Below are 16128 nucleotides of genomic sequence, written 5' to 3'. Positions count from 1 at the left end.
GTGTGGCACACAGCAATTTCAATCGTCATTAAGAAACTTTTTACACCTTGGGCTCTCCCTTAGATTTCGTTTTTACTGGATTTTCTTGGAGTTCTGCTCACATTTTCCTGGGCAAGGCCTTTGAATAGAATTGTCAGCAGAGAGGGTAGGAATGTTCACGTAATGATGGATTAGAGAGTAGAGACAAGAATTTATTATAAACTTTGCCTCTTCTAAGTTCTGGATCTTAAATGGCCTGAAGTGAACAAGATCAGCAGTTTGGTGTCAAGCAACTGATTGGTCCCTAGATCTCAATCCTACTTTGACTTCTCACCCAGTGCTGATTTCAGCAGGAATCAATAACCCTTTTGGAAATGCTTCTGTCTTACCTTCACGTTTACATAGAAAATTCAGAAGCTACCACAAAGCACACTGCAGAACCATTTTATTATCGCTTTTTGGTTGACTTATTAGCAGACTTTCAATTCCATCCCTGCCGAAATACCGCCCAAATAATCTGTCTAGTCAAGACTCTACGTGAACTGCCCCTGGTTTTGGCTTCTCCATTGGCCTCCTTTCCTGCTCCCTTCATTACCTACCAGCCTTAAAGTTTCACAGACAAGCTCATCTAGGATAGGTTCAGCAAGAGTGAGATTAAGACTGAAGTGAGGCCACAGCTAAATTCCTTTGTGTAACTCAAGTGCTCTGATAAAAAGGCAAACCAGAGTCAGATGTTCCTGACTGATGAATTCACTTTCATCACATCTTTCCTTCACACCCATTTAATAGCCCGCAGTGCAAAGGGTTTAGCAAAGACTACTACCTCATTGTTTGTATTAGACATAGCAATGTGCAGGGTCTCTCTCTTTCTTTTTTTTAACGGATTTATCCATTTTCTAATATCCCTGAGCTGGCCAATGAAAGATTATTTAAATGAACTCTCACATATAATAAACATTATTTTTTTCTAATTAAGCACAGGGGCGTTTATAGTTCTGATGTCTTTGACATTTTCCCTGGGACATACCAAACTTTAGAAATGTCTCCAAAAACACCTGGAATCTGGTTACTCCACTGCCATGTGACTGACCACATTCATGCTGGAATGGAAACTACTTACACCGTTCTACCAAATGAAGGTGAATATCCACTTAGTAATTCTAGAAGGTATATATCACAAATATAATTAAGATGTACTACTTTGCCTATATATCAATACTTCCCCCCAACTGAAGCTTTTTTGAATTTGCTGCCCTGATTTCTTCCTTCTCTACCTCCAAATAGGAATTTTTTTACTGCTAAGTGGTGTGGGATACTGCTTATCTTCTGATAGCTGGTACTGATAACAGCACCAATAGTCTCTAAACTAATACAAATTGACACCAATTTGATGCAGTATAATTAATATTCCTAAAACTGACATGTGTAAGAGAGTAGTTGTGACTTAATAAAAGACATTTAAAATTTAATTTCTTTCTTAATAGAAAACATTAACTTTTTTTCTAGGAAGTACCTGGTACAGGAAAAAGCATCCCCCCCCCCAAAAAAAAACCCATATAACTAATATAATTTCAAATAGTCAATCAGGCAGAACAGTGTCTTTCTGTGCTTCTGGGGGAGGGGAGGAATTACTGATTATTGTTTTGTCAGTGATTGTCTTAGGCCATTTGGGCTGCTGTAACAAAATACCATACTGGGTAGCTTATAAGTAACAGAAATTTATTTTCCTAGTTCTGGAGGCTGTTAACCTGAGGTCAGGGTGCCAACATGGTTGGGTTAGGGTCCTTTTCCAGGTTGCAGACTTATTATACCTTCACATGGCAGAAGGGACAAACTAGTTCTCCAGGGGCCTCTTTTATAAGGGCACTAATCCCATTCACCAGAGCTCCACTCCCATGACCCAATCACTTCCCAAAGGCCCCACCACCTAACACTATCACCTTGGGCATTAGGCTTTCAACATATGAATTTTGGGGGCACACAAACATTTAGACCATAGCAAAGATCCAGGAAAAAAAAAATCTATTTTTAGATTCTAAAATCTTGCTGCTCCGCCCACCCCAGCAAGAACACTCCCTCCTATGCAGGCACATGCATATACACACACACAATAAAAACACAGGAAAACAAGCAGCCCTTTTATGGATAAACACTAAAAACTAAAGAAATGCGTTATATAAAGAGTAAAATTCCTGCTACCAACAAGGGATTAATTTCCAAAATATACAAACAGCTCATACAGCTTAATATCAAAAAAAAAAAAACCCAATCAAAAAATGGGCAAAAGACCTAAATAGACATTTCTCCAAAGACATACGGATGGCCAATAGACACATGAAAAGATGCTCAGTATCACTAATAATTAGTCATGCAAATCAAAACTATAATGAGGTATCTCCTCACACCAGTCAGAATGGCCATCGTTAAAAAGTCTACAAATAAAAAATGCTGGAGATGGTGTGGATAAAAAGGAACCGTCCTACATTGTTGATGGGAATATAAATTGGTGCAGTACAGAGGTTCCTTAAAAATCTAAAAATACAGTTACCATATAATCCTACAATCCCACCCCTGGGTATATATCCGGAGAAAACTCTAACTTGAAAAGATACATGCACACCAATGTTCAAAGTAGCACTATTTATCAATACAATAGCCAAGACACAGAAGCAACCTAAATGTCCATCGACAAACGAATGGATAAAGGAGATATGGTGTGTGTATGTGTGTATATATATACACATACACACACACACACACACACACACATACATACACACAATGGAATATTACTCAGCCATGAAAAAACCCCAAAATAATGCCATTTGCAGCAACATGGATGGACCTACAGATTATCATATTAAGTGAAGTAAGTCAGACAGAGAAAGACAAATATCGTATGATATCACTTATATGTGGAATATAAAAAAATGATACAAATGAACTTACTTACAAAACAGAAATAGACTCACAGACTTAGAAAACAAACTTATGGTTACCAAAGGAAATACTGTGGGGTGGGGAGACAGGGGCAGGAGATAAATTAGTAGTTTGGGATTAACATATACACACTACTATATATAAACTATGTAAACAACAAGGACCTACTGTATAGCAGAGGGCACTATACTCAGTATCCTGTAATAACCTATAATGGAAAAGAATCTGAAAAAGAATATATATATATTTGAACCACTTTGCTGTACACCTGAAACTAACACAACATTGTAAATTAACTATACTTCAATTTTAAAAATTGAGGTTAAAAAAAAAAGTAAAATTCCTGCTTTTTGGTCACAGGATTTGGTGTTTCCTGAGTCTTCTGAGTTCAGAATTGTTGGAATTGGCAATAGCAAATCCAATGAGGGGAAATGATGTAGAGAAAACAACTCGTGTTTCCTCCTCACACTGGCATAAAAGGGAACATATAAATGGAAGAAAATACAGAAGTAAATATATTTCAAAACCTAAAAATCACTGAAAGATTACTTGTCAGTGCAAATGAAAAGTTTTAATTTCTGTTCCTGGGTCTTACACAAAGACCTCATAACATGAAAAATTTCCGCTAAAACTCTTTATTACAAAGTGTGGTACTGAGAGCACCAGAACACCAAAGACTCAGACAAACATATAAACCACTGGGTCTAATGCCAGTAACTGCTGAACGAGGTGAAGAGTCAAACATGAGAAAGAAAACCTTAAGTAGAGCTTAAGAACATTAGCACACATGTAAACCACACAAAAGGATGGTCCTGCTCAGATTGATAATCAAAAGTGAAGGAATACCAAGGCAGGCATTCTGGAAATTCATGTGTGCAAATGCCTGACATGTTGAGTACGCTGCTACAGGCTAAGCCTACACACAAAGACCATGAAAAAATTCCTCCTGTAGGATAAGCCTGGGAGGAGATAAGGGAAATGACTGTTTCCTTGGTTAAGAAAGGGGATACTGTTTTAAAAGCCCTACGAAAAACTGTAGAACAAATAGCAATGCGAGGGCAAAACACATGTTGGAAAAAAAGATTAAAGAGAAATTTGACTTTTACAAAGAGAAAAGGTATTGCATGGAACTGAAAGAAGCAGTAATGAACAAAAAAGATAGCTTGAACTCTTCACCGAAAAATGGGGAGCCACGTTTATCAGTCTGAATTATCTTTAAATGAAAGTTTGATAAAGCTTTGGCCAAGTTTACCTTAATTCTAAATCTTAGAAGAATTTCAGCCTACCATGACAGAGACAAGGGAGAAATCAAGTTATAGTGAAATCTTTCAATATTCTGCACAGGGAGACAATTTTCTCCACAAAGAAAAAAATCACTAGAAAAGAATTGTGGATATCCTGTCATGCTTAATGTAACGCCTTATTTCTACCAGAGGAAGCATAATAAAGACCTCCTCTGACAAATATAAAAGGTACTTTTTTTAGACTGACACTTCCATGACAGTCAGATAACCTCTTGGAGCTGTCTGAGGGGAAAAGCTTACTTAGCTTTAAGTTCCTCATAGGCAGGGAGTGTATATTCTGTACTTCTGGTAGGCGCACAAATCCAATCCAATACACTGCTTGGTAAATATCTAACCACATATTAACTCAATAAAAAGGAATTTTAAAAACTTTTTTGGACACAACGTCAGACTTATAGAAAAGCTGCTAGAGCAGTACCAAAAAAATTCCTGTATACCCTTTACCCAGATTCCCCAAATGTTAACATTTTGCACAGCATCATGTACTTTCTTGTCCTTTCTCCTATCTCCGTATCTCTTTATACACACACAGACTACAGATATTGTAAATACATATACTCCTATTTCCTAAAAACAGGAATATTCTTATACATAAACAAAGTACACCTATCAAAATCAGGAAATTAAAAACAATTCAATACTACAGACCCCTTTCATATTTCACCAATTATTCTAATCATGTTCTTCAGAGAAAAAGAAAATCCAACTAATGCACTGAGTTCAGCTGACATGTCTTCTTGTCTCCTTAGTCTGGAGCAGTTCCTTGGTCTTTGTCTTTCCCAACTTTGACATTTTTAAAGAATACAGGGCAGACACTTTGTAGAATGTGACTTCAATTTGGGTTTGTCTAACGTTTCCTTATGATCAGATTCGGATTATGCATTTTTTGGCAAGATTCTCACAGAAGGGATATTGTGTTTTTCTCAGCATACATGTCAAGAGACACAAGATGTTGATTTGTTCCCTTACTGGTTGTGTTCATTTTGAGCATTTGGTGGTGTCTGCCAGGTTTCTCCACTATAAAATGACTAATTTTCCCTTGATAATAAATAAAGATCTTGCAGGGAGGAAAGTTAATTTGTCTTTAAATAAAGCAGTACTAGAGTGAGAGATGTGTTTTAAATATATAAAGAGCAGAAGAATATAAATGAATCAAGAATAAAGAAAATAACTTTTAAAAAACTACAAAATATTTAAAGCACCATGTGCCAATTTTTTTAACCATATGATATATACTATTTTTAATAATGGTCTTAAAATTTCTTTTTCTATAGAGACCCAGTCTGGATGAAAGAAATAAATTGGTGATAAGTGAAAAAAAAAAAAAAAGAAAAAACAATGATTCATAACAATGTATGTGAAAGTGTTGAATAGAAGGCTTACTTGGAATGGCTATAAGCATTTAAAAAAAAAGACTGAAAACATATACTTTTGTGCATTTATGGGGAAAACTGTGTTACACTGTTTCATATGAAAAGATCAATAGACTGTATTACGACACGTGACTGACTCTAATACACATATCACCACCATTAGGGCTTTACAAAACTGTATTAAAAAAAAAAAATCTACGAGCAGATGTTGTTCTGGACAGCCCTCAAAGGATCACTATTAAGATTCAATGATTTCAATAATAAATAAAAAAATAAACAAACAAACAAATAAGATTCAATGAAATGTTTCCAAACTTTGGCTTCCCATCAATCCCTCTAACACGCTGCTGACATCCCTCCTAATGGACCAGTGGGATAGGGGCACAGGTGTAGAGGAAGTAAAATAAAAAATTAAACAAGATAAAATAAAATATTAATAATAAAATTTCAAAACGGTGAGGCCAATATTGAACTTCTAATCTACAGAACTGTAAGATAATTAATTTTGTGTTGTTTTAAGCCACTAAGCCTGTGATAATTTGTTACAGCAGCAATAGAAAATCAATAGGGTACCCTTTGAAGATGTCAATTATGCCTAAATAAAGCTGGTAAAATTTTTTTGTTAATTTTAAATTAAAAAATGTTTAAATAAAATAAAACAAATTTTTAAAATAAAATAAAATGTTGCCAATCTGAGTTTTGTGAACCCTCAAAGAGATGATCAAAAGGAAGTTAATATGGAACTGGGGAAAGGCAGAGTTGAGAAACAATCTATAAATTAAATCCTGGTAAAGACGAATGTTGCCATCAGGAGAAAAGTTTTCAAAATATCGTTGTGGAATCATCAGGTGAGTAACATTTTTGCCCAGCCTTAACTATAGTCAAAGCACACTGTCAATGAACTGAACTGGGACTCAAAATTATTTAATAAGAGGCTTAAAAAAAGACACAGTTCTTTATATTTCTTTATTTTCACATACACTCTGGCTAAAAGAGCAAGACTACACATCAACAAAAAATGGAAACAAGGCTTGGCTGAAAAACATGCACTCAACAAGTCATGTTAATAACCAGACAAGAAGAAAGTCAGCTTTGTAAACTTCTATTTCATTTGATTCAGAGAGAAACTTAGCATGAATTTTAAAAGTAACAAGAAAATAAAGTTTGAAATCTTTTACTGTGGGAAAACATTAACATCTTTCTCAAAGAAAATAATTGTTTTAAAAGTGACCCAGTAGAAAAATCTGGAAAAATCAAGAAGGTTAAATTGTGGACCACTTGGAATGACATTCCTTCGAGCATACTTAAAAATTGTTTGTGTTCCCGTGATGAAAAAGATTGTCATGTCCCCAACAACAGTAAATTGATGTTCCTTGGAATAGAAGTCAGTCTCTACCTTTAAAAATATATGCCTTCTTTGAGGAAACTCCTACATCTTGTAGCTTTTTTACATTCTGGACAATTAAATGGACTCAGGTCATAAATTATGAAACTAAGAATACCACTGAGGTAAGCAGCCTGAAAGCATTTGCAATATATGTACATATTCAATATAAAAATCCTTTATATATATTTTTTTTATCTGGCATTCAGTTTTGAAAAATTCAGTCTCATATGCCATTGTGGTATATTTCAAATGATACCTTCAAGTCAATGATTTCTTTCGACTGCAGTAAAGAAGATATGGCAAGAAAAATGCTGCAGTGCCATCTTCTGGGAGGACATTTAAGAAATCCCTTAGTTGTAGTTCCACAGCAACAATTGACAGTGTTTCTGTTTGTAGGAAAGAACATCTGAGTTAGAACTGAAATTCTGTCTTTCATCCTATTCTCTTATCACTCAACCAATTAGAAGCTAATTCAGGTGACAAAATGCTATAACTATGAGAGAGAGAGGAAAAAAACCCCCAAAAAACCAGTCTTTTAAATCCACAGACTGCTTTATGGTCCTAACAACTTCTTATTTATTCTTTCTAGAATCATTTGTAGGAAAATACAATCAATTGAACACTGTTTTTAATGTTAGGACTATATTGCAGCTGATTTATAAAGACTGTTTGCTAGGACAGGAAATACTATTAATTGTTGGATGACATTTTCCTAAATCAGTTCCTCTCTATTGTAAGATTTTTATGTTATTAATAAGCACAAATCTGTTTTCAAGACCATTTACTCTTTTTCTCAAATTGCAAAATAATGTGTTCTAATGAATATTTTAAATATTAAGGAATTTAGTAAACATTTTTGTAAAGGTAACTATGTGATTTTATGATTCTGTTGTTTCTCGATGCATGCATGCTGCCCTCTGCTGGGAAGAGAAGGGAGTGACATTTAAGAACAATGTTCCCAAACCTTCTTCAGTGCCATTCTGTGTGTGATTCTTGCGTGCCCACCACTTACTCTATTTGCAGAGTAACCGAAATATAAAATCTCCGGCTCAGGTGTGTGTGTGCATCCGTCCAAAGTCATCTGTCCAATATCCAGCAACCTAAACCATCCCTTACACAAAGGAATGACATGCTCTTGTTGCTAAAAAGTTAATGAATAGTGTGACGTATGAGAAAGCTCCCTAGCTCTGGAATCGTACAGACTCGGGCAGGGATCACACTCTTCTACTTATGCTCTGGGTGACTTTAAGAAAGTCAACATCCTGGGTCTTGGTTTCCTCATTTATAATGTAGTGGTACCATCTGCTAGCTTCCAGAGTCCTTTGTGAATTAATTTAAAATACAATGATGCACATCTGACACAAAATAGAACTTTAATAAACAATAACTGCTATCTAATTTGTACAACCCATGAATTACCAATGTTTTCCTATCAAACTAGTTTATTTTGCCTAAATGTGGAACCTGTAAGTAGTATCCTAGATACAAAAAACTGAGGTGGGGGCCAGTGTAAAGTAGGTATAGAGCCAACAAAAATCTTGCCACTGCTCTATTCTCCTCTTCCGCCAACTAGTGAAAGGCTAATACAGGTTACAACTCCAGGAACAAGGTCAGTATCTTAAATCCATAGAGTACTTTAAATCCTCCAGTGTGTCTAGAAAATACGTGTCAAATGTTGAAAATAGTTATTTCTGGCTGGCGAAGTTTAAAATGACTTTTTAAACTTTGTAATTTACTATAGTACTAGAATTTTTATTAATAAGCACAGCTCACTGTCACAAAAACAGTCATAAGTACTGCCTTGAAACAAAGAAGTCAACCACTAACCCCAGTTTCAATGGCTTTGCATTAGTGCAACAGTTCTCAACTAGTACAGTTTTGTCCCCCAGGGGACATTTGGTGATGGCTGGAGACATTTCTGTTTTAACTGGGCAAGTGCTACTGGTATTTAGTGTATTTAGTGAGTAGAGGCCAGGGATGCTGGTAACATCCTAAAATGCACAGGGGACACCGACACACAAATTATCTGGTCCAAGATGTCAGCAGTGACAAGGCTGAGGAACGCTGCATTAGAGAGTAAGAAATCCAAGCTCCTAAGCATATTATGTAAGTCCCTGACCTCCATCTCCAACCTCACCATCTTGCAATTTTTGCCTAACATTTTACTCTAGAGTCAGTCCTGAACCTCCCATTAGTCCCAGGCAATTTAAAAAATTGGCTTGCTTCAGGATACTCAGTAAGTAGCAGACTTGAAACTCAGTTCCAATTCTCCTAATTCCAATCCCGGTCCCTTCTTGGTATACCACAGCTGCCAACAGAGAGACTCCCCATGAAAACGGACCTGAGGTTATTCAGGTGTCTTCCTTTCAAATCAATAAATAGTTATAGAATACACCGTATGGAGAAGCACATTGCTGGCAAGGAAAGTGCAACATGAAAGATGAATAAAACACTATACCAGCTCTGGAGGTATTACAATAAAGGTAAATCACACACAGCATTTAGCCCCATAAGCCACACACATACATACATGCACATGTGTGTGAATACACACATACTAAAGACACAGAAAAATGGAACATTTGGAGGAAAGATTATGGGGTAGTTATGAGTTTGTGGGTGTGGATCAGAAAAGCATGAAGAAAGAGTCGTTTGACTAAGATAATGATGTTACTGGGGTGTGAAGATGTGGGCTATCTGCACCGGAAAGTGATCGACCAACAAGAATAATCAGTTCAAATTTATGTGACAGATTTGATGCAGATGGGGCTGGGCAATCAAACACCTGACACTTCCACCTTCTGACAATCAAAAAATCACGCAGAGAGATGGGTAGGACAAATAGTATAAAGGCCCCTCCTTGTCTTCCCAATCACAAACATACAACTTTACTTAATGGGGATTTCCAGAAAAACACCATCCAATGGCCACTTGGCTTTGCCTAACACTTTGAAAGTCAATTCCCTCAGCTGGAAAATACAATTCCAACACTGTCAACTTCTAATATTTTATGCACACTGGTATCAATATAACCATACCTTTGTCATCAGGCCAACCATTAACTGGTGCTATTAATACACAAGAGTAGCGAAACTGATAACCATATAGCTATCAAGATTTATAAATGACTATGAATTATAAAAATTCAAACAATAACTACCTATGCTGTAAAATACTGCGTAATTTAGACACACTACACTTCTAAATCTTTGAGAAATTTATCATTCCTCAGTACTTGCTTACAATTATGATTAATAATGATAATAATTTTAATTTCCTACATGAAGTAAATTAAGCACCCAGACCATTAATATAAAACGGACTTTAATGGCTATTCCAATTTTTAAAATACTGAGGCTGTGAGTTTCTCTGACTGTGATAATTTGTTAAGTGTTTGGAAAATTAACTTAAAAGCATCAGCTCTAGAGCTAAAAGAGATAAATTAATATCAAATGTGGGGGTGGGAGCACATGAATGTTAAAAATAAGCTCCCCAGTTGATTCTGCGAAGATCCTCTTCCCCACACTTGAGAATCACATGGAAAACAAGAGACAGCAAGGCTTCAGCCAGTTATGGAAATGAATACCCTCAATTCAATTTATAATCAAGCAAAAAAGATTATTTTACCTTTTAGTGATGATAAGTAAAGTTGATATTTCTCTCCACCACATTTTATTCTCTGACAAAGTTCAGGCAGCAGTTTTTTCCACCACAAAGTCTATCTTAGGGAAAAATGAATACTTTTTAAAGTTTGATGCATTTTACATTCAGATTTCCAACAAGAAGAAAAAGATTGTGCAGGGAAGCCCAGGGCAAAAATACATCATCTTGGTTAAGGAACAGACTTTGTTAGAACAGTCTTCTGCTTAAGCTAGAACATAAAAGTCAGATCTGTAACTTGAAAATCTAATAATATATACACTGTACATATGTACACCGCTATTTTCAAGAAAAAACATAGACGTGTCTTGTTTTCATCTCTTAGGTAGCAAGAAAGTTCTCAAGTCAAAAACTCTACTAATTTCTAAAGACCAGATAGTCCACAAAGAATTTTCCCATCATTTATTATGTTTTCCAAATCTTCAGGTAATAGCCTACTTCATCGCCAAACAAGAGACCTTTAGTGAAGATGACATACAAGCACCATAAATTTTAACAGCCTCTAATGGTACTCAAAACATGTAACATATATGCTCTTTTAACCCACACAGCCCTGTGAGGTTGGACTGGCATAATTTGTCCCCATTTTGCAGATAAGGTGACAAGATTAACATTTGATTATCACTGATAAAGCCTAAAACCATAATCTGAAAAGCATACCCGATTCTCTTCTTTCAGTTCATGATTAGCATATGGGATGACTGCCTCCGGGCATCTCTCTAACAGCCTGTCTATGCACCGTTCGTACTCTTCCAAACGCGTACGACACAGAACATGGACACTGAGGCCAGCAACAGTGTCTTCTGAGAGTGGCTCCAAGAATGGAATAATGGAAGCTATGTCAAATGAAGGACCACATATGAGAGACTATGAACAGAAAAGTGAAATGTTATGGAATGAGGCACCCAAAAAACACACATACAGAATACAGTTTTTAAAAAGAATAAATCTCACTTGCCAAAAAAAAAAAAGAATGTAATTTTAGAGCACGTGCATATATTTACTTAGTAAGTCTAATTAGACCAAAGTATTATATAATCTTGAAAACACCTCTAGTTTAAAGGAAAAAAAATCTGTTTAATACAAAGCTATGATTTTTAAAAATAACATGATTGTGTTTGCTCTGAATAGACTGTAAGTTTAAACTAATGCGAATGCTTTAAGACTCTATCCTAAAGATATAATCAACATGGTGGTCAAGATTTATGTCCAATGATGTTCACCTCAAGAATATTTATAATACTGAAAAACTAGAAGAAATCTAAACATTAAATAAGAAGGAATGGGGCTTCCCTGGTGGCGCAGTGGTTGAGAATCTGCCTGCCAATGCAGGGGACATGGGTTCGAGCCCTGGTCTGGGAAGATCCCACATGCCGCGGAGCGACTAGGCCCGTGAGCCACAACTACTGAGCCTGCGCGTCTGGAGCCTGTGCTCCGCAACAAGAGAGGCCGCGATAGTGAGAGGCCCGCACACCGCGTTGAAGAGTGGCCCCCACTTGCCGCAACTAGAGAAAGCCCTCGCACAAAAACAAAGACCCAACACAGCCATAAATAAATAAATAAATAAATAAATAAAATTAAAAAAAAAAAGTTAAGGATGTATCTCACATATCTTACAAAAAAAAAAATAAGAAGGGATGAGTAAATAAATTATGATATATTCAAATGATGGACTATTTTATAGCTATCAAAATTGTTTTCAAAGGCCAAAGGACAAAATGCTCACAATAAAATTAGTAAAAAATCTCAATACAAAGTTATATTCAGAGCATGATCAGTTTTATAAAATCTACATAGGTACATGCACATCTACAAATGCCTTTGGAAGAGCATCGAAATTTGAAACAGAGACCAGTTCACTGGAATGGGAGGACAAAGTCAACATTTTTTTTCTTTTTCACACTTCCCTGTATTTTCCAAGGTTTCTATAATAAGCATGCACTACACATAGAACCAAAAATAAAATTTAACATTTAAGAAAACTACAGCAATCGTTAAGAACTTAATAATTTGTATCAATACCATTTGCTACAACCTGAATGACACAGAGCAGCTATTATTTCAGTAGTCAGAACTTGACAATATTTTACTTCTAAACATTTAAACTATAAATACTACTTTTGATTCTGCCACCAAAATAATCTCTGCTTTCCCTTTCTTCTGGATAAAAATGAAATGCTCATATCCTGATTTTCTTCTTCTTGTATCCTTTTTACTACAGCATCTTCTCAGACTCACAGGAGGATATGGAACATGAACTATCCATTTACAGTCAGCATCGTGATTTTATTCCAAATATCTACCAAGGAATGGCTAGGAGAATAAGGTTGGTCCCTTTCCTTCCTGCAAATTTAACATTCACCTTCATCTGAAAAATTTTCTGACAATAAGAGAGCAAATATGAAATAAGGTGGTTAAAGTGAAATGAGTCAAAGCTTGGTACAAAATGGGTTACCCATGAACTTTTAAGTAGTTACATCCATATCATCAAGAAGTTTAAAAATAAGAAACACCAGGGAATTCCTTGGCGGTCCAGTGGTTAGGACTCCGCACTTTCACTGCTGAGGGCGCGGGTTTGATCTGTGGTCGGGGGACTAAGATCCCAAAGCCACACAGGGCGGCCAAAACAAACAAAACAAACAAAAACCCTCAAAATAAGAAACACCAGACAACACATATATCACTGGATAAAAAAAGGCCCACAGGTTACTACTACTCTTTAAAATACTCTTAGTGTTGTCTGCTTCTTAGCAGTGTGTTCTTTTTTTTTCAATATTGGAAATGGACTCTCCACCCCCAACACAGGCACTATTTATTCCTTTTTTCTGATCTAGATCCCTCATGCTCAGCTGACTGCAGGGCTGGAACCCACAGAATTCTCTACACAGTCACACCTATGGCTCTAAGACGGGTGGATGGCAAGGAGGCGGGGGGAGGGGACCAGGACAATTCTGGTAAAAGGTGGGGCATTTACTAGTTACTGTGTTGTTCTGAATAGTGGCTTTTTGACACATAGATGATCTATAGATTGTTTTTAATTCTTGCACAAATATACTATTACAGTGATTAAGAACAAGAGACAAAGATTTATATCAAATCTGTGAGGTGGTGGTGAGCTGGTGGGTAGAGGGGAGTCATACAATTTTGAAAAAGCTCTCCAAGTGATTCTGAACCGACCCCCCGTTCCTCTAGGTAAGAGCAGGTGAGATCTTTTTGTTTCTTGATGGTTAGCTTTTTCTTAATGACTAAGACTAATTGACCCCAGATAATTTAGAAAGAGTTATAATTAGGAAAAGGATTTAGAAAAGTTTAGACTGACTAAACTTTCTATCCTTTAACGGCAAGGATTCCCAGAAAGAAGATACCCTTTTTATTTATTTATTTTTATTTTTATTTTTTACAAATTTATTTATTTTATTATTATTTATTTTTGGCTGCTTTGGGTCTTTGTTGCTGCGCGTGGGCTTTCTCTAGTTGCGGCGAGCGAGGGCTACTCTTTGTTGCGGTGCGCGGGCTTCTCATTGCAGTGGCTTCTCTTGTTGCAGAGCACGGGCTCTAGGTGCACGGGCTTCAGTAGTTGGGGCTCGCGGGCTCTAGAGCGCAGGCTCAGTAGTTGTGGCGCACGGGCTTAGTTGCTCCGCGGCATGTGGGATCTTCCCGGACCAGGGATCGAACCCGTGTCCCGTGCATTGGCAGGCAGATTCTTAACCACCGTGACACCAGGGAAGTCCCAAGATACCCTTTTTAAATACCTTAAAATGGATTCTAAAGATCACTGAATTATACTTTTCCAAGCAGAGATTATAAATATGCTTTGAACATTTATCAGGGGATATTTAATAGCACTTATTACAATTAGCATTTTAAATATGTAATTAGTACATACATTATAGGAGGGCAAGGTCTTGCCTGCCTTGTCCAATGCTGTACATCAATCACATTTACGGTACATGATTGAGGAATATTTGTGGAATGAACAAATCTGAGACTAAGTGCTTGGCAGCCTCTGTATCATAAGGGTACTAGAGATAAGAACCAACAAGAACCTTCTTTGGCAATTTTTTAAAAAATGTAAGTAACTCCATTCCTGGCGACATCACAGGCTGTCTAGAGGCTAAGACTAAGCAATATGGTCTCTTGAGCTTCACATCCTGCCACCCCATCCCCAATTGGACATTTTGGTTTCTATAAGCAATAACCACACTTCCACTAAGTTCCCAGAGTAAATCAGGGGTTACAAACTCCAAAGCTTAACAAGGCCAAACCAGATGACGAAAACCAGATGATGAAAACGCACGAAGGCGGCTGGGTATAAGGAAAACGGATGCCAGACACTCAGCGTCTGGACCAGGGAGACACGGAGGTGGAACTGTGGCAGACAGGACAGCACGAGCACTGTCCAAGGAGGGGATCCAGTAGGTGGCGCCAACCTTCAGGTCTCAGGCAGTGAGGGCCCAGGGTCACCGCTGAATGAAAGTTCTGCGGCGTTTCTCAAAGAGAAACCTGAAACTCAAAATTCTGAATTTGAAATCTCAGTTTTCATATGTTGGCAGCTACACTGGGAAGACCAAACGCAACAGATGTGAGGATTATACTCAGTCCTGGGGCCACTGATTACATTAAACAAAATCACATCCACATTGAGCCCAGCCCAATCCACCAAGTCAAATGTGGACTTTTATTTCTCATTCTCAGTCAAAAACACTCACGTTCAGAATTCTTGCAGGATGGTCTACATTCTCTTGATCATTATTTCTTACTTTAAAAAAAATCCTTTCAGGAGCCAGATAAGCTAACTACTTTGACCTATTTCCTATAAGACAGATAGTAGTGCTTGGTTTGGGGCTAGAGGCCTAACCTGCGTGAGTGAACACTAAAATAAAAGTGAATCTCGTCAATGAAAACACCGCGAAACATTTGCCGTACTTTCATTTCACAACATGTTTTCAAGCACATCCTGGGAATGAGGCAAGAGTCACAGGACTTGGAAGCTCACTCACCGACTGGCAACAAAACCAGACTTCCCGTCAGCAGTTTCAGGCAGAGGCAGGAATTCCCTCCAGAGCTCTTGAGTATGCCTAACTATAGATTCTGTCTCCAGAATTATACACTCTAAATTAACTGGACACCCAGGGTCTTACCAAATTTAAGTCTTTTACTATATGGTAATATGCATATTCATAAGAAAAGGAGGCATTTTTATTTACCTGTAATTTTGAAAGGTCTTCCATATAATTTTTATCAGCCAAGGATTCGGATGATATTAAGACATTAACCCACGGACTGATTAAGCCATAATGACTACAGGTGTTTATCTAAAATGTAAAAGAAATTTATAATAAACAAAAATACAACAGAACAAGACTTTCTTCATCCATCCCACAAACAGCAAGCAATCCCTAACATTCTGCCGTGTCCCAAAATTAGGTATACATTTTCCTGGTAATGGGAAGAAAGTCTTAGAATGTATTCCCCTGGAAAAAGT

At 36.9% G+C, this 16128-nt stretch overlaps 2 protein-coding genes across 8 annotated transcripts in view; one reads left to right on the top strand and one right to left on the bottom strand.

The window, feature by feature from the left end:
- CP (ceruloplasmin) overlaps positions 1-6226 on the top strand; it is a 57422-nt gene extending 51196 nt beyond the window's left edge. The window contains exons 18-19 of the mRNA XM_007188113.3: positions 956-1118; positions 5498-6226. Coding sequence (XP_007188175.2) covers positions 956-1118; positions 5498-5514 — 180 coding nt within the window. The 3' untranslated portion in view covers positions 5515-6226. The remainder of the gene's footprint in view (positions 1-955; positions 1119-5497) is intronic.
- Positions 6227-6428: 202 nt separating this feature from the next.
- Positions 6429-16128, bottom strand: part of HPS3 (HPS3 biogenesis of lysosomal organelles complex 2 subunit 1) — a 44856-nt gene continuing 35156 nt past the window's right edge. The window contains exons 14-17 of one of the 7 annotated variants that reach the window (XM_007188114.3): positions 15851-15958; positions 11304-11510; positions 10611-10701; positions 6450-7369 (exon numbers count right to left, since the gene is read on the bottom strand). In XM_007188114.3, the coding sequence (XP_007188176.2) occupies positions 7242-7369; positions 10611-10701; positions 11304-11510; positions 15851-15958 (534 nt within the window). In that variant the 3' untranslated portion in view covers positions 6450-7241. Of the gene's footprint in view, positions 7370-10610; positions 10706-11303; positions 15147-15850; positions 15959-16128 lie in introns of those variants that run through there. The other 6 variants (XR_451517.2, XM_007188115.3, XR_451520.2 and 3 more) reach the window with 6 other exon arrangements.

This window comes from Balaenoptera acutorostrata, chromosome 4, assembly GCF_949987535.1.
Source record: "Balaenoptera acutorostrata chromosome 4, mBalAcu1.1, whole genome shotgun sequence".
In the NCBI taxonomy this organism is placed as follows: domain Eukaryota; kingdom Metazoa; phylum Chordata; class Mammalia; order Artiodactyla; family Balaenopteridae; genus Balaenoptera; species Balaenoptera acutorostrata.
Note: the sequence above shows the minus strand (reverse complement) of the source record. Positions and strands in the feature narration are given on the sequence as shown.